The sequence below is a fragment of the Astatotilapia calliptera genome, chromosome 7, assembly GCF_964374335.1.
Source record: "Astatotilapia calliptera chromosome 7, fAstCal68.1, whole genome shotgun sequence".
Taxonomy (NCBI): domain Eukaryota; kingdom Metazoa; phylum Chordata; class Actinopteri; order Cichliformes; family Cichlidae; genus Astatotilapia; species Astatotilapia calliptera.
The window spans coordinates 17,816,381-17,840,075 of NC_137428.1; the positions used below are offsets into that span (position 1 = coordinate 17,816,381).

The 23,695-nt window shown below is 39.9% G+C and overlaps 1 protein-coding gene and 1 long non-coding RNA gene across 5 annotated transcripts in view; one reads left to right on the plus strand and one right to left on the minus strand.

Annotated features, from left to right (window-relative positions):
• Window positions 1-23,251, minus strand: part of dab2ipb (DAB2 interacting protein b) — a 161,531-nt gene extending 138,280 nt beyond the window's left edge. For 2 of the 4 annotated variants that reach the window (XM_080304155.1, XM_026173344.2), the window contains exon 1: window positions 10,401-12,414. Coding sequence is in view for 2 of the 4 variants with exons in the window: in XM_026173343.2 (XP_026029128.1) it covers window positions 22,938-22,977 (40 nt within the window). In the remaining 2 variants the exon portion in view is untranslated. Of the gene's footprint in view, window positions 1-10,400; window positions 12,415-22,937 lie in introns of those variants that run through there. The other 2 variants (XM_026173343.2, XM_080304153.1) reach the window with 2 other exon arrangements.
• Window positions 1,694-9,588, plus strand: LOC145429980 (uncharacterized). The gene is made up of 3 exons (XR_013910342.1): window positions 1,694-1,751; window positions 8,262-8,352; window positions 8,479-9,588. It is a non-coding gene; the product is annotated as an uncharacterized LOC145429980 (long non-coding RNA).
• Window positions 23,252-23,695: the final 444 nt, after the last annotated feature.

Here is a 23,695-nt window from a genome sequence, read left to right on the forward strand (position 1 = left end):
AGTTATGTTGCCCCTGAATTCAAACAAACATGGTGGGGGCCCTGTAGTACCATACCCCCCGCCCATACATAGGAGGATTGGCTCTAAAGTGTTAGCACCCCCGCATTTAGGCCCACATGTGTACTTTATACAGCCCTGGGCTGTATTAAGCTCCAGAAAACAGACGACAATCAACTGGGAACAGTCAAAGATTTTCTCCCAGAGGGGTTTTGGATATTATAACTGCAAAGTCACCTGACAAAGTCATATGCGCAAGTTAAACAAAACTCACAGAACATTTGAAGGAACACAGTGTCTCTCAGTGTCTCGCAAAGCGCACAGACTCCCGTGGTGTTGCTGCTGGGTGCTGAACAGTACAGATGGAGGTGTTCCTCACTCCGAGCTCGAGCAAGAGTTCACACATTTTTTTTTTTTGCTTGATGCTTATCAAAAAGGGGAAAAAAAGAAAAAAAGGGAAGCTGCTGAAGAAGCCTGAAGAGTGATTGAACATAGGAATGGAAGAGCAACAGGAACATGAGCTTCACAGTGTTCGGAGCATTTTTGCTGGGCGCATTTTTGAAGAAGGGTTACTAAAAAGTGTTATTTCTAGATTACACACTTGGAGCAAAAAAAAAAAAAAAAAAAAAAAAAAGGTGAACTGCAGAGCGACGATCAGGTCTGACAGTGAGAGATGCCACGGGGCCTAGAAGATATTTAGATAGGTAGATGTCTGTTTGGGGTTTTTTTTTTTTGGTTTTTTTAAATGAAACCCCAGTATACAATATTTTTTTTAAAATCCAAAGAAGCACAGCTTAGAATTTCAAACCTGATAGCCACTGCTCCCTTTTACTTCTTTCTAACTAATGACAAGGTAGAAGAGGAGTTTAGCATTAAAAGTTAGAAAATAAAGAATGACACTAAATTTTTTCTAAAGGTGCTGACTTTGCTTCATTAGTTCCCTTTCTTTTTAAAATCTAAACTATTTAGGATTCCCAAAGAAAACAATCCTGAAAGATTATATCTCATAGTCTCACACAAATTAAAACAAAAGACTAAAGAAGTGCATCTTATCCACTTAAAAAAAAAAGGATAAGGGCAAATATTTATCCAAGAGTTAACAGCAGGCAAACATCACATTAAAGCCTGCGAACATATAATACATAGCTTAACAATGTAGAAAGGTATGCGGTGGGGCATTCCACTGTGCAGCCCTGATGTGCAAACATCGAAAAATTACCCTCACCTGTAACCTCTTCACAAAATCACTATCTATAGCTGTGAGGTAGCATAACATAAACAGCAAGGAAGGTGATAAGTGGACATCATCAGCATACTAGTAAAGTTTCTTTTAAGTATACTTTATTTCTGGCATCTCCATTCTACTATGAAACAACCAACCTGGTAGGCAAAAATCCCAATTGCTTTATACAGGACTTTACACACACCTGAACCTCATTAGTCTCTACCATCGAAAAAAATAGGTCAGACCAAACAATACGATTCTAAACAAAGGACAGGAATAAGATTATGCATGAAACTGACAAACTCATTTACTCAGCTAAATGGTTTGGAAAGTAAAACACGGCATACAATACAACTCAAAAGACTCTATAAAGAAAATAAACAATACTATACAAAATGAAAAACCCTTCATTTGGTTACACCCAGTGATGCAATATATGACCTCATGACCCTATATAAACAGGAAGTACTGGAGCAGCCTTTCTCACACACCTGGTTTAGATATAGGACCTGATTAAAGGAAAAACATGGTAAGTATAACCAAAGCAACATAAAGAAACATAGTTTACCAGGCATTTGCCTGTGAACAGAAGAAAATTCAAATGACCTAATGGTTAATAGTATTTGCTTAAAAAAACATATGCATGGATGTAATGGATGCAACTACCACAAAAAAAAAAAATCTGGGTAGTATGTTAAGCAAAGTTAAACCAGCAATGTATAAATTAAAGCATTAGGGTTGACTGTAAAATAACAAGGAATAAACTATCAATATGGTTAAGGGACAAGTGGTAAACGAGTTCATGCCTAACCACTTTGTCACAATAGCATGTAAAGGAACACCTGGATGTGCTGTTTTGCTAAACAACAGATAATGATAGATGAAGACAAAAATGGACTTTAGCAACAATTTTCAAAGTACTTGAAGAGAGAAAAAGAAGCAGTATTCGATTAAAGAACACGGCCTTGCCAGCTGTTTATATTCTGCTTTGGGGTTATGGGGCAGATGGTGGAAAAACACATTATACAGGATGGCTTATTCCAGAATTCATTATATAAGCTATATGCTATTAGAATGACTCTTACAATACCCCTGCACCAAAAATGTCTGTAATTTCCCAAGGGGTGTCCAAGCTTTTGCATAAAATCAGAAGTCTGCTCTTCAGCTGACTCAAATTCAGACTTTGTGGACAATAAAACCCATTTGGTGTCAATGAAAATCCCATATATTCTCCTCTGGCTTCACAAGGAACAGCATAAATATTACATCGAATACACTGGAGGTCAGAATAAATGCTCCCTGTCCCTGATCTTCTAAAGATCACATTTACCAGTATATTTTCTTATATGTGGCATATTATTTTGCATGGACCCACGGCTCCATTATATCACTCTTATGGTTTACCTTACATAGCTCCAAACCTGTACCTCCTCCTGTGGGTCCTTGTGTATCTGAGAAATCAATATAAAATTTCGCTGTACCATATCACTCCTCTCTCCATATATCTTTATGTTTATAACAACCCATATGCCTGCAGCACACGCAGCAAACTTGGCAACTGTGAGATTTACTCTGAGTTGTGTGAAGGTATTGTACTCCAGAGCCTTACATAATTTATCATTTTGATCTGTATTCAGTACAAATTCACAGCAGGGTATTTCTGGGCTCCCCTGCAGGGCTAAACGAAATGTACTGAGATCCGATGGCAAAGTAAGAGAATGTATAAAACAGAAAATATGCTCAGTTCCTCTTCAATTAACCCTGATTAACATCAAGATGAATCCACCTTCCCATCGGTTGGAGCACTACTTTGTAATAATGAGAAAAAACATAAACATAAGGTCTGTTTAATATCAGCACGGTGGCACCAACAAATGCAACCAATGAGGAAGTGCAGTTCCTTTTATTGCAGCTTGAGAAATTGATCAGTTCCACACTTTATAAAAGACAGCTCCATGTTTTAAAGCTTTAATGGTAGCATGTTTGAATTACCAAATTATTGATAAAAAAGAAAGAAATCAATACATGTACTAAGTCCCCTAGCTGTATATTTTTTGGTGGCTATCACCGACCATACTATAATGATGGTATTTCATAGTTTGTCTTTAAAATAGTGATGTATACTTTTTAAAAACAATGACGTTAACGCCATAACTGCATTAACGCGGGAACTCTCCATTAGCAAGTTAACACGGATCGCCCTATGCGCGGTTAGCTCGTTAATGCGTTAGCACATTAGCGCAGTTAGCTTGTTAACGCATCAGCGCCGTGCAGCCCCACGCACGGGGCGCTTCGCGTTAACTCGCTAATGGAGATTTGCTGCGTTAATGCGGTTATGCCGTTAATGTCATTTTAACGAGATTAACACTGACAGCACTACTTTAAAACTCAACAGGTTTCTATGTAGCTTGACTGTGTAGCTTGCAAAGAAGATGACTAGCAAAACTAGCAAAAACCCACCATACAGGATGGGTTTTTGTTAGATTTGGTAGCTCTCATTTGTGATACCGCCATATAGAGCAGGGCGATATGACCAAAAATATTTATCACGATCTACATTTGAAAATTTGCGATAACAATATAACTGACGATATAATTGACACTAGACAAAATACTTTTAGAACTCCACAACTTTATTAGTGCAAAAAAAACCAAAAACCCATCAATGTATTTTCACTTTAATGCACATAAAAAATAGCTGCTTGTTTAAGTTATATAAAAATTTAACAGTGCAAATGCAAATTCCTTGCTGACAGTTTAACCAAAAGGCATTTCCAGTGGAAATTGGCCGACATATCCTCAGCATAACCATGTATAATATCCACAAAACTTAAAAAGAGGTTATACACACACAATACGGTAATATTATGTTGAAGCACAGTGCGTATCACTCCGCAAGGTTCCTGCCTACGATAGCCGTAATGCCCATCAAGCGGTGCAGGTTCGTAGCTTAGCAAAGTCGTACTAAAACATTTTTCAGCGCTGTGTACCACATAAAATCGTTTCGAGGTCAGTAAACACAACCAGAATTCATACATAGGGCACACGGGATTATAAGGGGCACTGTCGATTTTCAGAAAAATCAAAGGATTGATTTTAAGTGTGCCGTATTTTCCAAAAAACATCCAGCTAGCATGCGCTACCAAAAATAGTGCTTTGTTGTGTATCTGACGGACGAAAGCTAAACCAGTTCCACACCACTGAAGTTGCAGCATCTTTAAAAACCAATTCCGGTTCATCCGTTTCTTTTAACGATCCGGTTTCGCCCTTCTTATTCTCTGTCGCCAGCACGCTTTTTACGCCGTTTGCGTATGAAAACAAAGGCACTGCGCATGCGCGTTTTACCCATATTTTATCACGATATTTCATTTTCTTATCATTGCCCGACATTATACCGGTATTATCGTGAACGGTATGATATGGCCCAGCCCTACCGCCATACCAATCTTTGTCTTTTTCAACTCCAGAGATGGTCTCATAGACTCTGATGTTGAAATGCCTAAACTTAAGATGTTTATAAGCCTAGAACAGAGAAACAGCTGTGGACTCCATGGCAAGTTTCCCATTCATAACAACTGGGAGGTTTTTGTTTTCATTACACAATCACTACACAAGAAGACTTCCAAGAGCACTTGGAAGAATACTGGTTTGATTTACTTGTAATTTATGATATTGTGGTTAATTCTGGTTCATATGACTTGATCAGCAGTATATATTTTTATAAAAAGTCCCTGGAATGAAAGAAAGATTTACTGAGAAGTAAGTGTTCACAGTTGCTGGCACTATAAAAGTTGATCTTGTGCTATATATTTAGTTTAGAAACCAGCACGAAACTGTTCTGTTTGTAAAATCAAGTGTAACAGCAAGCTTGTAAAAGAAATCTACAAACCAGATAGACCAAAAGAAAGTGTTTGTTTTTGTTGGGCAAAACCTTAAAGCTTTAACAGCTGATCAACGTGAGCATCACCTTTTCAATTTCCTGTTGTGTGGAAAGAGAGCTGTCCAAAAAGAAAATGTGCCTTCTGATCTCAGTCACTTTCAGTGAGGCGCACTGTAGGCAACACAGCTAGTGGAATCTGTCAACAAGTCTAAACACACACAGATGCATGGAAGAAAACACATTAAGCAAAAAGCAAAATCAAAAAAACCCATTGAAACAGACATTTAAATTATGTTTCCCATAATTTGCCCATAAAAGCGTAGGCATCCGACTGATCAGCACCATTTCTGTGTGGGAATCCACATCCCAGCTTACAAACAATGATCTCTCGAGTCTCGCTCTCTAGCACACACACATGTGGGTGTATTTGCGCATCCTTCCGCTGATGAAATGGTACTTGTTAGAAAGGGAGGAAACAGATGGATTTGGAGTTCTGTATTTGAACAGCTTCAATCGCCTAACTGGGCAGGCGCGCTTTCATCTGTGTGGTGTTGCTGTGTGTGGAGCTATTCAGAGAGATCGAGGGCAGGACACAGGAGGAGTGTAACTATCTAGGACAGTGCAGTCTCACACCGCTGGGTCTATATAAAAAACAAAAACACTAACAAGCCATTCAACTGTAGCTCATTGTTAAAGCAGGTTTTATATCAGTATCACTAATATTTGGCTTATTTGTCATTAAAATAGCTGTGGGAATGTGTAAGTACGTGTGTGTGTGTGTGTGTGTGTGTCTGTGTGTAAAGAGTCAAAATGAGTGGTGGGAAGTTATGTGACAGGAAGTGAGGTGCACTGCAGGGAATGGGGAACCTCTGTGGCGGGAGTTCATTTTCCCCTATTTCCTGTTTTCTGATTCGCCTCAGCATATTTGACCGCATTCTTACGTCACCCATGTGCTTTCTCTGGTCTGTGTACGTCCTCGTACGTAAACGATAAACTGAGAGAACAACTGTAAGATAAACCTTGGAAGGGAACTGATAAACAAAGTGCGCAAAATATTTCTCAAAGTCTGCGTTTTTAGAAAGTCTCTTAAACATTACTCCATTTTTCTAATTGCTTAACCAACTGTGGGGCTGGAGCCGATCCCGGCAGCTGTAGGTCAAAAGGCTGGCTGCACACTAGACTGGCTGCCAGTCCATCAACGGGGCTGAAACGGACCGACACACTCTCGCTTCCACACCGCACATCGGAGATCTCATTTAAAAACACCCCCCAAAAATCATGCAAACTCCGTACAGAAAAGGTCTCGCCTGATTTGATGTGATTGTTCCAACCAATGCACCATTATCCCATAACTAACACTACAGCTGGTAACACCCACAGATGTATAATCTTTTTTAAAAATCTATTAATCTGTCTCCCAAGGAGCATGTGTAATTTAGGTGGACCCCAAATTGCTGTGGCTCAATATAGCAGATTTTCCCCACAAAGAACTGCAGTAGCAATACTTGTATTTCAAACTGTACAGGGTCTAGCAGCTTTATTTTAGTGGCAACATTCAACATTTGAATGAAATCTGAATGAGACTCATTTTAGGTTTCCAGCTGGGAGACAGACGGTAATGACGACAGCTTCCAGGAAGACGAGGAAATGAATTATGGATAAAGTTCTAGATTAAAAAGAGAAAAAAAAAATCACAGCCCACAGTCTAATAAGGCCAGTTTTATCTGAACATATCAGAGTTTACAGTACCAACATCTGCACGCAGCATGGTGGTACACTGCACATATGATGACACAGCAAGTTTAAACCCACCATGAATGAAACCTGACGAATAAAGAGCACATGCGTCTATTCCACGGGCAGTTTAATAGGTAATAATAAAGGTGTGGTTCAAGGGCAGCGTCATCTGAGTTTATTTATTCAAAAAATTACTAATTAAGGAAAATATGCTTGATATAAACTGACTGTGTAGCAATCAAGTAAATTTAATTTGACAGATTCCATTAAATCGCATATTTTACATTGCACTTGTGCAACAAAATTACACAGAAAATTTACATGTAACTTTTTTTTCCTTTAGTGTAGGAGTCAGTAATGTGTAGGTGACCCAGTACTTTTGTACACATAGTGTTCAGACCTCAGATTACAGACTACAGATTAAAAGGTGGTGCAGCATTGTGTGTTTACAATTCGCAAGTTAGAGAGCCACACTTTTGGGCGGTTCGAAGTCTGATGTAAAATTGTTTTTGTCCAAGACAAACAAATGTAAGTAAAGAGCGACTGAGGTACTTAAATGACCTCCACTCCTTAGTGGTACAAATGTTGAGGGTGATGGATTAGTATTGGTATGTTTATTAAAACTACTCTCCACATATTGACAAAAAAAGAAGGCTTAGAGCACACCACAAAGATCACAAATGAGTATTTTGCACTGCTTTACCTTTAAAGAACGCTATATTCATCTTTAATGATACTCTAGCTGGTACTCTGGAGTCCAAAGACTGAGCTGAGTTAACTTGTGCAATAGGCTGGCAAGCTATACAGGGTATAACATGCATCTTCCCATGACGATTGAGACAAACTCCTGAATTAGTTGTGAAAATGACTGAATTAGCAAACAGTGTATGTTTATTCTACACGTCCATTTCCTCCCACTCGCTCTGTACTGGAGTGTTAAATAATGGCAGAAAATGCCAAAAGCAATATAAAGAATTTAGGCTTACAGACTCATTGCTTTTTTGTTTTTTGTGTGTTTTTAGGGGGTAGCCCTAAATTCAGAAATTACATAGTAGTGATTAGTCATCCAGCGGGCAAACATTGAAATGGCTAATTGAGTTTGATAACAATGAGCATTGAGTGCAGTGAGAGTACAGCTGTACTCACGTGTCCAAACATGTAATCTGAAATACACAGAAACACACCGAGAAGATTATTACACACAATCTGACACACGCAGCGCATGCACAGAGTGTGCCCTGCAAAACATGTGTTCAGTAATTGGATGTCATAATTGTACCCTCTTCTGCCCCAAACCTAAAAGCCACATACACAGTGAAACCACCTCTTTATCCTGCTGTCAAACATGTACTAAAAACCCCTTTTGTTGTCTGTGATTTATGACTCTTCCTAATTACACAAGTTTTTTTTTTTTTTTTCAAGGACTGGGTAGGAAAGGTAAAGGAAAGCTGGAAAGAGAACAACAAATGGGTGCAGGTGGTTTGATTTCACAATGATCGGAGCTTCGAAACAGGTATGATCAAGACAAAAGATGTTTATCTTGAATCTTCTCTGAATCATGATGTTTGGGATTTAGGAAGTCAACTGATGTATGAATTTGTAAATCCACGTATCTTATTTTTATTTACATTTATTACAGGGTCTCAACTATTTCAGATTTGTATCATTCAGAAGTAAAGACGGGCACAGGCTCAGTCATCATATCATCAAAAGACTCTGAAAATCTGGAGAAATCTCTGTGCGCAAGGGACAATTGTATTACGGCACATTTTGACCAAACAGTTCATTCTTCAGTAAATACGTCACAGCCCGCAAACGTACAGAAAACTCAGCATGTGTCATACATATAAAAATAAAGTTCAAAATGAAATCTGCAAAGAGTTATGTGCTACAAGAAAACAAGCACTGGAGCAAAGTTTATCAAACACCACTGCTGAGTGGCACACTTCACTGGAATACACACCAAAGATTTAGAAGGTCAGAGAGGGAGAGATAGCAGAGACACTGAGCAATACTGGAATTCTATTATGCCTTTAGCCAGAGCGGTGGCAGTTTATCACAGCAGTCAGTCCCTATCTGCAAACATCCTTCACTTTCACTTCTTAAGAACACTTAATCAGCTCCCAGCCTGGGCCACTAAATGCAAAGATTCTACAGATTTTACGTTTTAAGTGTTCTTTGCCGAAAATGTCTGCTTTGTGTCTGTTTTGGATTGTTCGAGTGTTTGTAAAAAATAAAATAAAATACAGAAAGAAATTATAGAAAATTTGACGCCCTGAAAAACTCAGGTCAACAAATCTGCAATCAAGCGGTCCAACAAAAACAGGATCTACAAATACAGCCAAGTGCACTGGTCCACATCACTGCTGACCTCCACCCTCTTACGTTTTTCCAGTCCCTCTTATTATCTGCACCGGTCCTTGTCTGGTGCTCTGCTTCACGCATCTCCCTCTCCAACGACTCTGCCAACTTAGGAATGCCATTCTAGCAGTCACTCCATAACTCTTAACTCAGTGTTCCAAGTAATCCCTCTCCTCCGGCTGTTCTGAACCTACTTCCTTCCCCACAGCTGCTGGCTGGCCCAGCTTGCTCTAATAATAGGACAACAATGAACGCCGCACACCCGGACACACAGCATTGCACTACTACTTCAGAGCGGGGGGGTGGGGGGCACTCAACAAAATTTAGTCTAAATTAAGCTCTGAAAAAAAAAAGGCAAAATTATTTATGCAAACAAAATAAAAGTAAATGGTTAATATCTATCCTCAAAAGTGTAACTATCTAAAGTGTTGACATTCTGCCCTTATGTAAGTGGATAAAAGACTGAAGCATGTAAACACATGTTGGTGGAAGAATGATGATGAGGCTGCACATTCAAGTAAAGCTACTATCTTACTAGGACACTGTAATCACACAGGAGCTGATAAATGAAGACTACACATGGCTAAAGTAGTTAAACACCACCCTGTGCCTTGCCACAAGGTGGTAGTGGAATGAGAATATTCCTCCAGTACAAACACACAGAGACGCATACAGACACATACAGAGGTGGTGTATAAATGTATAATTTATATTACACGGCTCTATCAGGTAAAGCAGCCCCCAAGAGGCGTGCACAAACGCCTAAAGAAAGGGAGCCGTTAATCAGAACAAAGAAAATCTGGAGAAGCTGAGATTTGAACTGATTTTTCCTGTTTTCATCTACTGTCGCCCCACTGCTGGAACCCCAGCTCGCAATCACATGCTACAGGTCCTTTGCAGCAGTACCTCAAAAAAAAAGAAAGCGTAATCTTTCCTTTCCCACCTATATTTTGCTTCTCTCTCTGACAGATCAGTCTGATAATGATCCTTGCCTGACATGTGAAAAGATTCCCTCCACACACCTCCTTTCCTTCAGCTCCCCCCACTCCAACCCTCCAACCATGCGCCATTCCACCAAGAGAGCAATCCCACACTCACAAAAGTGGTAACTCTACCCCCCTGTTCTTTTTTTATTTCTCCTTTCTAGCACAATTATGAGGCAGTGAAAGGAGAAGAAAAAAGCGTGGCGCTGGTGCTCACCTCAGACAAGGTCCCACAGCTGCTGGGAAAGCAGAAGGAAAATCATCTTCAGTCCACTCGCAAAACCAAGAGCAACAAGTAGTAACTCCAGAGATCCCTCCTCCCCTCTCTCACTCTATACTTCACGCTTCCTTGCTGGGTTTTGTCCGTCTGCTCTGAACTTATTAAGGCTGCAGTACCTGCAGCGGACTGAATAAGTATGTGGCCATGTGTGTGTATGGATGTGTGTATATGCGTGTGTGTGTGTGCATGTATGTGTGTGTCAGGGTGCGAGTGAGAGTGTGTATGGTCTGGTGGACTCCTACAGGGGTATTGACTCTTTCTTAGCAGGGTTCAGGTCCTCCCCCTTCTCTCCCAGACTCATAGAGGGAGGAAAAGAAGCACACACACACACACACACACACACACACACACACACACACACACACACACACACACACACACAAACATAATCACAGGGCAGGAGAGTACTCTTTCTTTTGTCACCTATTCTCACTTTCCTTGAAATATCTGTAACTCCCTGCTCTGAAGCTCCCTTTCATAGGGGAAAGCAAGTGACATGGAAATGTTTAAGTGTGTGCGCACACTGGTGCACAGGGAATGCCGCTGTGCCTCAACACCCGGGGCTGGGAAGGAGGAGGAGGAGGTGGAGTTTAGAGCTCGGAGAGCCAAATTCCTACCCCACCTCCAACCAATCAGAGGCCTTGTTGTGGCTGACCAAAAAACCACGGGGCCAGGCCGGGCCTCACTACCACACTCCAGCTTTAAAGCATTAGCTGAAGTTTGGCTGGGCACTCAGCAAACCTCAGCAAAGGTGTTGCTGATGATGGTGACGATAATGACAACAACACTTTTTACCCTGTCGGATGCACAGGAAAAGTCATATTTTTCCATATTGAAGCATAGTTCAGGCAAGAAATCTGTACATTGCATAAAAGCCACTCCCAACACATATGGCATACATTTACATCTACAAATAAGTCAAATCTGTTTCCTCTCTGCAGGAGATAAACTTTTCAGAAACTAGTCGGCACAGCCAAACTAAACGCAGCACAACTCACTATAAATACGAGAACCCCACTTTGAAAAATTTTCCCTCTCTCTACCCACAACTCCCTCCCTCCTTCCCCACTAAATAACAGCACTCTCATGTTTCTGCTCTTGTGCTTGGACAGGCATTTGTCCATAGAAACAACAGAAGATTCCCCCCACTCCCACTCCCAGCCCCCTCCTTATATTCACACTTCTTCTTCTGGCCACTTTACCTTCTTTCCTCACTCTTCTCTCACCACATCTAGTCACACTAACTAAAGCCTTAGGGGTGTGTAATAAGAAAAAAGAAATCATGTGAGGCTTTCAAAAGCGCCTCTGTGCTGCTGAATGCTGTGCAAAATTTGTGGTTGTGCTCCTTTTTTCTCTTTTTTTACAGTATCCCAGCAAAATAAACCTATATTTTTGTTTATTTTGTAATGGGAGGTAAAACGATTTGTGCTGAGGATTTCACATATTTGCGGTGACAAGATGTTTCCTCAACTGAATTGCTGTTAAATTAATAGCTAAGCCACCCGGGATTACAGAAACACTTTAAAGTCAACAGGTTAGGATGCAGTGATGACAGACTGCTGCATATTTGCTCCACTAAATGCAGAAAGATGCTGACTGGTCTGGTACACTGGTGCCCGGGCAGTCTGTGACAAATATGACTATTACTTTCACATGTTTCATCTTTCTTAGCCCTCCACAGTGCAACGATAAAACTCTCTAAGACCTCATGTCATTGAGCTCATCTTTGCTGGTACTGAACAAAAGCACGCTGATGAGTTATTTGACACATTTGGCATGTAGCAACTTTTTTTGTTGTTGTTTTTTGCTGCTTAATGAATTCCAAATTTCCAAAGCAGTTTTTGACAATTAGTGGTGCTTTTTATCCATATTGCCCCCACTTTTGCAAGCTACATGCAATGTCTCACAGGCATTTGCAGGTTTTAAGCTTTCAGTATCCAAGAAATTCTAGCTAAAGCTTGCATGTTTAAGTAGAGCATGTTTTGATGAGGTCTAATCTCCCACTCGTCAGGCAACAAACGGGAAAAACCAGGGGGTGAAATGAGAGGGGTGGGGTGGGGGTGAGAGTACAAACGGGAAAGACAGAAACCCAAAGGGTGAAATGACACAGTGAGTACTTTGGTATGTAGGCTATAGAGTTACCCAGGGACAAAAAGTGAAGCACTGAAGTCCACTCCTATTGACAACTTGGACACACCTCTCCTTTTATCTTCCTGTTTGTCTCCCTTTCTGTCTCCTTAATCCCTCAGCCCCTGTCACTCTGTTTATGTTCCCATGTGTGTGTGTGTCTGTCTAGGAACTTGTAAAAAGCTATGGGCATAAACAGTGAAGACCGTGTTTAAACCTGCGTCTTTGTTTAGTCTATGAATAGATTTTTGACATTTTTTTTTAGCACCACGTGTAAGTTGGGTTCACAGCAGTACAGTGAAAAGCAACAGGGATTATTCTGCTGAAACAGACTGAAGAAAATAGCTGCAACAATGGAGAAAAACAAAATAAAGAGGAGAGATGAGCCTTAAGTATTACTTCTGTCATTGCATATTCCATTCGACGCTCTGGTACTTTAAAAAAAAAAATGCTGAGGCACAACTTAATGCATAAACAAAACCGACATTACTCTCTTCGGGAAGCTGAGTAAGAGAAAAATTATCACATAAAGCAGTCGGCTTACATCAATTCAAATCAGTTTGCCTGGGTTAAGATTGCCTCTCGCCGACAGCGGCACAAAAGAGACAACGTGTGTGTTTTTTTAGCTGGAGGAAGAGCTGGACGTGGGACGGCCAGGAATGCCAATATCTGCCATTTTAGGGACAAAGGCAATTGTGTGGAACACGTGGGGTCAGGCTGCTACCGTGTCCACTGGGCCAGCAAGTGCTTTTTGCAGGAAAATACCAAAGGGAATTCAACTCCTACAAAGGCTTCAACTGGAGCAACTTGTGCACCAGCAGTTAAACATACATACCATATAACATCCAGACCTCACTTTGATTAGTAGCAAAGTCAATCATCTCCCCCCAACTGTTTCTGACACTATTGTTAGCTAGAGCCCAATCGATTTATCGGGAGGCCGATAATAGGTATTTTCTGATTTATCACTATTGACATTTATGACAGAAGATAAATACAAATGAAAAAAGGAGAAAACAGATGGGAAAAGATCCTTCAACTATGAGGGTGTAGATTTTCCACCAGAGGGACAGAAAGTGAAACAACTTCACTGTTGGGCACACAAACACAACAACCAGCTGATCTCAGCAGAATAGGGGAAAATAATAAATAAGAACATACAACAAAGCTTGGAGAGATCATTTTAGGTTTCATATATATCAGCTTTTCAATATCAGCTTTTAAAATAATCTAATATCGGATCGGCACAGGGTTAATAAAGGGTTTTGTGAGTTCCAATAGATTTTCCTGTACAGGCTGTGGTCCGCTGGCCTGGGCTGCTACACTGATATTCACTGTTTTTTGTGGATTTTGAAAACTGCATTCAACAAGGTTTGAGCAGAGAGCTGTATGTTTGATTTCAATTGATGTCTTTTACTCTTGATGTTTACTAACACCACAGCTGGCCTTGCATCTGTCAGAAATCACTGCAAAGCCTAAAACAATAGTTCAAACTGACCAGGTTAGCCTGCAGTACGCTGCCTGGTACATTCAAACAAAATTAGCATACCTAGCATCATTCATTTATTTATAATTCACTTAGTTTTAGGTTTACAGTTTATAAAATTTTACTCGCTGGGCAGTCCTTACCTTTGAACATAATCTCTCATCTTCCATTCACATCCTCTCTTTCTTATATCTTTCTACATCTCTCGCTGTTTGCATGTTTTTGTTTTCTATCTGAATTTATCTCCCGTTAGCATGTGCTGCTCCTCTTCTGTAGCGCTAGCTAGATGCCAAAGCTTTTGAGACTTCTCTACTATTCAGCTGTGTGCTGTAACTGTAAACAGGCAATGTGATTTTGCAGTACTTTACAGCCAGCACAATAACACTTGAGTTGCTGTTGTGCGTTTCCACCCTTTGTTTTCCTGAAAAAGAAAAATGAATGAAATTCTAAAATCCTCTTTACCGTGTTGTTTCTTCAAACTATCAAAGAAGAGGAGCTGTAAAAACCGAATCAGAACAAATTGAACCTATTGGGTTAGCACTATGAGAAAACCAAAGGCAATTATAGTCTATTACATATTACAAATCATTATTATTATTTGTATACTTTGTTTACATGGTATATTACTATCAGGAAGGCAAATGAGAGCTGTAAGAATCTGAATTTAACTGAACTATAAAAGAAGCTTTACAGATTCATAAAGTTTTTATAACAGAATCTTCAACATCATTATAAAGAGAACCTCATTAACCCTTTGGAATACTTGAGACATTACTAACTGAATTTCCCAAGAACTTATCATATACACTGATTATCTCAGACATTGTTACTGTTGTTACAACGTATCTTTTTTTTAATGTCCCCGTGACTGCTCTTAGATCTTTTACATACAGTTTACAGCCTGTGACACTTCACTTGATTTGAATGTAAAGATAAAAACAAAGGATTTATAGTGAATACCTTAAGTTGTATGTTGCTGCTACTCCAGAGGTCTAATTTTAGGCTCAAATAATCGGATTTTCCCACCAGCACTGGCACTGAAACACGTGCTCCAGTGGATCATGACAAATCTGTAACTGAGTAAACCAAATAAACAATAAGGAAGGATAAACACAAATTAAGATCAATTTACCTGAAAAAATTTGAGAATCCTACTTTGATTGTAGGGGGGGTGGGAGGGGAGTTGCCCAAGTGTGCCATTCCTTGTTACTTTAGCAGTTACTGTTCCCGTCACTCAGTCAGTATTTTCCATTTCTCTTTCCTCGGCTCATTCCCTCGCCACTCTCGGCTTCTCTTTTGCTCAGTGTGCTCCATTTACAGAAGATTTACAGAGACATGAAAAGCATACAACCAACATAAATTTGTTGTGAGCATGTAACGCGCTCACGGCTGCACTTGGCTCCGTTCCTGGCCCTTGCAGTCACTTCATCTTAGACACACATCACACACTTCAAAAGCAAAACACGCCATAGATTCGCACACACGTGTACGCACGAACCACACCAACACACTTGTCATCTACACAACACGCTGCAAAGGCATCATCTAGATTTCTACATTAGCGTTCCAATTTTCCCTTCTTTTTTTTTTAACCCTCTGTTGTCTCAGACAAGCTCTGCTTTCCCTCTGGTTGCAGTGCTCTGTTGACTGACAGTATCCCATCAGGGAGGCTTTCTGACAAATGGGGCCAGATGGAGTCGTGCCACTGTTGCTGCTGGCCACAAGACAGCTCTCTGAGGTTATTGCTTAGCTCAGCTTTTACAGTGTTATTTATATACACCATATACACCACCAGACTAGTTTAAGTGTTTGATTAACTTTTCATGTGTGATCTCCTGTGTATAACTCTGAAACGTTTGGTTAACACTTAACCTCTAGTTATATATATATATTCATATATATATATATATGTATATATATTATGCAGCTATTCCTTTACCGCTGTTTACATTCCAAATAAAAGCTTCTTTTCCCTGATGGTCTTTTTAGGAACTTTAGAGGCTCATGGCCCTGACCTTTCCATGTCCATGTAAGACTAGAGCAGGCAAACGTCATTAGGGTGCCCTCGCTCACATTAACCAAATGGAGTGCTTCTAGCGTCCATCTACCACCTGTTGTGTGTAACGTCTTAGAGAAAGCGATCTCAAATTTTAGTTTCTGCTTCAGACAAATGTGGAACTTTTTAACTGGGCCTGTAGCCACCAACAAACACGCCATTTAAGGCCGGGAGATTGCAGAGCATATCTGACGCAGTAATGATTTTGAATCAGCGTACAGATTTTTACTTTGGTGTTACTAATGACATGTAAAATGACTTAAAGAGTCTAAAAACAAGCATGATAGAGAGAAAGCAAATGGGAGGATACAAGTGTTAAAGATCTGCCAAATGGTCCTCTGTGGTTCTAGTCTATGAAGAGGCAAACTGTGCACTGCAGCAGAAGAAGAAACAAATGTTTGTGGCATGTCTTCTGCTGAACGTCTTGCTCACGGCATCGCAAATCACACTTTTAAAAAAGTGTGCATATAAAAGTCATACGGCGGCTATAACGTGTGATTAGTTTGGATTTCACTGTAGTGAAAAAAAATGGAATTGTCTTTTAGGAAAATTATTAGCAGCATCATCTCAAAAAGCACAGAGGACACCTGACTGCTCTGCTCTGTTTGTACAACAGTATTCACATTTACAGCTAGGAAGGCACCGGCCAGTCCAGTACCAGCTCAAACAGCTAGATCTGTTATTGGTGAGTAATGAATAGATTATCCTCAATCTATGGTGCCAATCTATTTATTTACGCTTTGTTTACTAAGTTTACTGAACAAGCAGCCGGTCACCAGAAGTGCATGAGAAAGCCAACAGTAGTGGGTCACTAGTCTGAAGGTATTTCACGTTCTACATTTATGCATATATATATTTTTCAAGTTTCCACTAATTTCAGATATAACCACAAACAGTCAGCAAGTGATTTTGATAACCAAACAGCTCCATTCATAGTGTTGCTCCAAGTCTTTCCCTCACTTCCTGTATCTAAGTCTCAGCACTTCACTAACATAATGAGCTGTCCTCAACTTGATTACTGTTATTTTTGCTCCACTCCCTGTGCACATGCAGTGAAACTGAGAGCAGAGGAAAGAAAGGAAGGAGTGCATAAAGACTCCCACTGAGCAGAATTAACACAAATGCAAATAAAACAATTCATTTCTCTATCTTGGTGCTGTGGTTATGCATTATTTTAAAAACAGATTAGCTAAGTTAATGTGTATACTACAATGTATTTGTATTTCACTATCATTGAAGAGGTGGCTAGATCCAAATATCGATAGCACTGAATCCAAAGCTGGTATTGGTATCAGATTGATACTTTGTTTCTATCCTCGATGTTCAATTTGTAGCCCACTGAATTGTTTTAAATAAAAACATAGTTTAAAAACGCTCTATGAAAATTAGGCTAAAAGTATCTGTATCAGTATTGGTATCAGATCAATACTGGCCATGTGTTTATTTGGTACCAGATCAATGCCAAATTTTGGAGTATTGCACAGTACTAGTATTTCTGTATTTGGAAAGCAAGATTTAGGCTCTTCCTCTCTTCTCTCTTCCTTACAGTGAGGATTACAGCTTATTCATTTACGATGACAAAGGACAGGTATTGGTATTGGATCTTTTTATTGGTATTTAAACCTAAAATGTTGGAACAGTGTGTCCCCTTTTGCAAGAAATACAGCAAACATGACACTGACTTCTTTCAAAGCACCACCTAGTTAAGTTTTATACAGGCAGCTTGAAAAACTTTCAAGCTCAGAAGACTCAGCCTTCTCTGTGGTTTCAAGGTCTTTTGTTGCTCGGTTTTTTCCCTTCTTTTTTTTATGTTGTACTATCCATTATGCAATTATGCAAATACCCACAGCAATCTTCTTGTGTGGCTGCACAGCTACAAATGTGTGTGATGGTTTCTTTTTTCACTTCAGAAACATTCACACTATTCCCCACAGAAAAAGTCAAATATACTATTAAGTGTGGAAGCAGAATCCCATCATAAGCAGTCAATTGAAATGCATTCGTGGAGAATTTTAAATCCAAGTGTGAAATGCAATCAGCTCGAATAGATACAATCTGGATCTGGATGACGCAAGGTCTTAAGTTACAAAGCTATATTCTTTTTTTTTCTTCTTTTTTAAAAAAAAAATACATATGTAGTCCAGTACCAATGAGAGGTGGACAACTGTGGCTATATTTGAAGGTAATGCCTGGTTTTCATTTCAAAATAACATCAGAGGCTCTTTAGTTAAGAAACGCCTTTGCCACAACACGCAGCCTGTCATTTGAAAACTGCTCCTGATATTCTTTTCCTTGCCAGCTAATCCAGTGGCAGGTTGAAGAGGTGCTCCTTTGTTTATACTTTGGCTCTTAATGACAGGCTGTCCGATAGATTTGGCTGCCCTAAATTATAGTATGAGGTCATCATGTTAAATTCTCAATATCCAGAAATCAAAGCTGACATTTGTACACAATGTGACATAGTCTTTGTTCTTACCTGAATAGAAGGGTAATGGTATTAAACATTAAAGCCTCTCTTTGTAACTTCACTGGATAATTTGTAACATTTATCATTTGCCATGACAATAAAGGGTAAACCATTTATTATTATACTTGTAAACATAAGGATATAAATATTCTTCTTCTTCTTAATGTTATTATTGTTTAATTATTAATTATTTATTTGCTATTATGATGTAATTTGTATTTTTGTACCATATAGAAATGCGATTATTTTTTAATCTTCTAATAATCATTAAGTAATAAAAATTAATAATTTATGTCACAATATTATCATTCCCTACTGGTGGGATGGAATCAGCGAGGCAGAAGTTGGTGGTAAAGAATGCTATTACCTAATATAGGCAGCATAAAAGGGCATACCTAATGGTTGCAAAAAGACTTCTGGTTGTGAAGTGAGCTTCACTGACTCATTGACTCGTATTGTACTCCTTTCACAATGGACACATGTTGACAACTAACTCTCCCTTGAATTGGGAGCGTTAAGGGAGGGGTAAGAAAATGGCTTGAGGCTTCACAACCGAATTTCACAAAAACAGCGGGTGAGATTATGATCTCTACCAGGCCTCACAGATGAAGCGTGTGAGATACAATGATATTATTTGGCATTACTGCATAAGCATGAGAAACATATAAAGCACAAGGACAACCACAGCAGTCAAAGTTGAGGTTTAGAAAAAACCTAGCTTGTCTCAAGTCTGCTACAACTATGTGAAGCACATGGTTGCAGCAGACGGCTGCCCCTCCCTAAGCCTGGTTCTGCTGGAGGTTTCTTCCCGTTAAAAGTGAGTTTTTCCTTCCCACTGTCTCCAAGTGTTAGCTCATAGGGGGTCGTCTGATTGTTGGGGTTTTTTTTGTATTATTGTCGGGTCTTTACCTTACAATATAAAGCACCTTGAGGTGACTTTGGTTTTGATGTGGTGCTATATGAATACAATTCAGTTGAACTGAATTTAATATGAAGTCACATAAGGTCTGTATAGTGTGGGTAGTGGCATTTCCAGTGATAAAATTCCCCAGAGGATCCCACTTGAAGTGTATCATTTAGTTATATACAATCATCAAGAGCTGAAAAAGAAAATGACAAATTGCAGATGTTTTTCCATAACTGTTGGATTTTTCAATTAGCAACTGTGCTCAAATGAGTTTGCTATATCAGACTCAATTAGTTCACAACAGTAACTGAATTTAAAAGTAGAAGCTGCCATTGGTTTAGTTCAGTGAAACCAAAGAGAAAGTCGATTAAAGTGCAATACCATGATGACTCTAAAGGTGCGAACCCACCACCACCAAAAACACCCGCCAAACCCCAAACTCTCGTCAAGAAAAAATTTACTTCACCGCAGTCATCAACATTTTTCAATTAAATTACCTCCTTTTGATCATTTTCTCCAGTCAGGTTTCAGTCACTAGCTCCACTTTCTCATCATTCACATGAGAAAAATTATGTGACAGCTCTGCAGGTTTACTGCAAGTCCGGTGTTCTGGGACAGCGTTACCCACAACCTTAAATCTGAGTCCTTGAAACTTTGACACAGCCCTTTTGGGAAGTGGGACAGAATGACCGCATATTGTCTTTCCACCAGTTTTTGGCCTTTTTTCAAGATAGTGTCTCATTTATTAAAACCAGATTACAAGTGTTAAGCTGACAGCCCAGTTCCTAAATTTGCTCCTGCTGTACCACCCAGCTCCAGTCTACTAGCGAGGTTTAAGCACATGACAATAGGAGTAAGAATAAATCTTTTATTAAAAGCCAAGCATTTTTAATGACAAAGCCCACAGCACTTTAAACCATAAAACCACAGCTCTGGATGGTATATTTAGAATGTTAGTCAGACTATGGGGTCAAAATGGAAAACAAAGAGAAAGCCCACTGTTTTTCAGGAATATCAAAAAGCTCAGCTGGTCCAGTCTCCCCGTCTAATGTGAGACAGGTTAAAGCTGTATTTTGTCCTCCAGTACATGAGCAGGCGTTCAACCTTTCTCATCTAGGACAAAACATGCAGACCTATTTACATGTCAATGAAGGCCATGGATAAGGACTCTCTCTCTCTTTACTTCCCTTCCTGAGACCTCCACTCCTCACCGCATGCCCCTGCTATAAACTAGCACAGTGCATGTATTTATTTGGATGCCTAAAACGGCAAGGCTGCTTTATACTCATTTGCTTTACATTGTGTTATAATTAAAAGATGTGCCGACCTGATCGGGAGCAGTATTATGACTTATCCCATCACAGATAAATGTGTTTTTTGTCTATATTTAAAAAGCTACTCTCCTTTATGACAGCTGCCCTTGGTAGAAGATAAATACACAGGGACACAGGAAAGTGACAGCCCTTTGGCTATGTGCACTTCTGCAGTGCTGGCATGTCACAGGATGGATACATAGACTTACTTTCAACATGACCGATATATAAGGCACCTGAAAAGAAATAAGTATATACTGACTTCAGTATAAGCTGGTGGCAGAGACAAAGCAACGACATGGAAACTCTGGGGAGCATCTGCTGAGAGTGAGAGTGGTTTCTTTAGTGCTGAAAAGGTCAAAAACTTTACTGGGGTAAATTTAAGCACGGGATGAAACTACAAATATGAAATCCATGGAAAAAAAAGAGTTGCATTTTTTCATATATATGTATATAACAGTAATAGGTCTGACTATTGATCTCTTTTTATTAGCTTGTCTGGTAGCAGTCCCACTTCCACCCAGTGCTATTTCATAAAGTAATACATAGCATCAGCATTTCTCTGCTTTCTGCCAACAGAAATGGGAAACAGGTAGATTCAGTCACAGATCAGTCCCATAACAATCAGCCAGTTGCAGACAAGGACTCTACATCTACTTTAAATGTAAAATACGTAATGCAGTGGGTACAACATGTAAATAATAAGCTTATACTGTATAAATACACTACTCTTAGACTTGTTGTGTGCGTGAAAGTGTGTGTGCATGACAGATGAACTGAAGCCTGCAAACCTCGGGAAGTGTGAATTCTTCCTGTAGCTTGCAAGCCTGAAGTGAGAATGTAATTGGACGATATCAGATTATTGCCTTTCCTACACCAACTTTTCCTTGTATATTAAACCTTTTGAAAGGAATGTGAGGAGAGTGCGGTTGAGAGGAGACAGTTGATGTTAGAGCAATGAAGCTGGCGTTTTATCTCAAGATAGAGCTCAGTGTTCGCGCTTATTTCGGTTCAACTTTTACCAGAAGTTTTGCGTCTCAAGGGATGGATGAAAATGCCAAAGTTTCATCTAACGGTTTTCTTTCCCCCTTTTCTTTGTCTTTTCCTTCTCTGTCGTGGCAGACAGCCCAGTGCATAAAGCAATGTGGCTTAGATGCTGGCAAAGGGAAACTATGGTCTCTTGGAAATATGCTCTCTGTTGACTCATTCTGTTAACCGCATTCTTCATCAGCAGCACAGCAGAGTCCTTCCCCGTTGGTCATGAAGACAAAACATCGTCTTTTCTGGCCCAGTTAATAACACACCAATTTTTTTCCTTCTCCCTTTTCTTTTTAACTATCTAGTTTAGGCTCTAACATTTTGGAGTGGTGGAAGAAAAGGCAGTGGAAAATGAGGGGGAAGAGAGAGAAAGAGTGGCCTACAGTGCCGTTTCGATCCCCCTGGATTTATTTGTGTACATAACTCTTTCTCTTTCTGCCCCCCCTTCTCTTTCCCTCTGTCTCCTGCTTTCATTTGTTCCTGCTGCTCTGTGTTTTTAACACAAACACCCACATGGTACAACCACTATACAGCCTTCAAATATTCAGATTGAAATATCTCGGTGCATTTGAGATAAAAAAAAAAACACCAAAAAAAATTAACTGGTCCACCCACGGACCTCACATATTCCACGTTTAATTATTCTATTCAAAGACCGAGAAGAGAGCTTCCAGCTGCATGAAGCTCATACCAAAATGCAGTCAACAACTGAAGGCAAATTCCAGAGAGAATCAGCACAGCACAGAGGTTTGAACTTGCTCACATACAACAAAGCCAAAAGCAAATCCTGCTGAGACAAGTAGCGTCTTTAGCAGGCAGCCCATTTCATCACATTGCTATGTAACGCCCTTCACCCCTTAACCCCCTCACTCAGAAGAATAGACTGGAGTCCCATTCATCACTGACCACTGAGGCCCTAGTCAACAGCTCAAGAGCCAAGCGAAAAGCCTAGTCATAACAGAAAGCTGACAGGAAAAGCAAGTGACCGAACTCTCTTTTACATATGTGCCTCAACTTTCTTTCTTTTTTCCACTTAAAGTATCACTTCCATCATTTCTCATCTTTTTTCCTCCCACTTACCATCCTGTGCCTCTGGATGATTGCTGGTGTCAGTGTCCATGTTAAATTCACAGAGCGATGAGCGCTCGGATCAACACACCCATATCCTGAGGCAAAGTTTACTCGATAACTCCGCTGCAACCGCTGGAACTACAACTGCAAGTCCTGTTTTATCTCCTCTGCCAGTGCCGTCTCTGCTCTGCCGTTCCCCCCCCCCCCAATTCGGAGGTGCTGCCGCTGGTATGGCCCCTGCAGCCTGCCAGCTCAGCTCAGGCTTCCACCGCTGTGTTACATCTGTCTGACTGAGCAACCTCTCTGGAGAGCAGGCAGAGAGAGAAAGAGAGAGAGAGCACAGAATGGGAGGGAGGAGAGAAAGAAGCAGTTTCCACAGAGAGAGAGAGAGAGAGAGAGATACGGGTGGAGGGAGTGTTGGTAGTGTTTCCACTTTGATCAATATTACACTTTATATGTATTTTCTCTCATCATTAAAAAAGTAACAAGAAGTTTGTAATATCAGTTTTGGAAAAAAGTACTTGCTTATAACTCTGGAGTTATGAGTGGGCGCAAAACAGCACATTTAAGTTCAGAGTTCCTGCACCATTTAAAAAAGTCATACTGAATGTTTTTAAACGTTGCTTTAAGACCTACAAACATTCAAATTCCAATAAAATCAAGAAGTGTCAGAACTATGTGTAATATTATTGCCTCTACATAACTACCAATCTCCTTCTTTCCACACATGACAGTAAAATTATAAAAATGTTTGTATGATCAGTGGT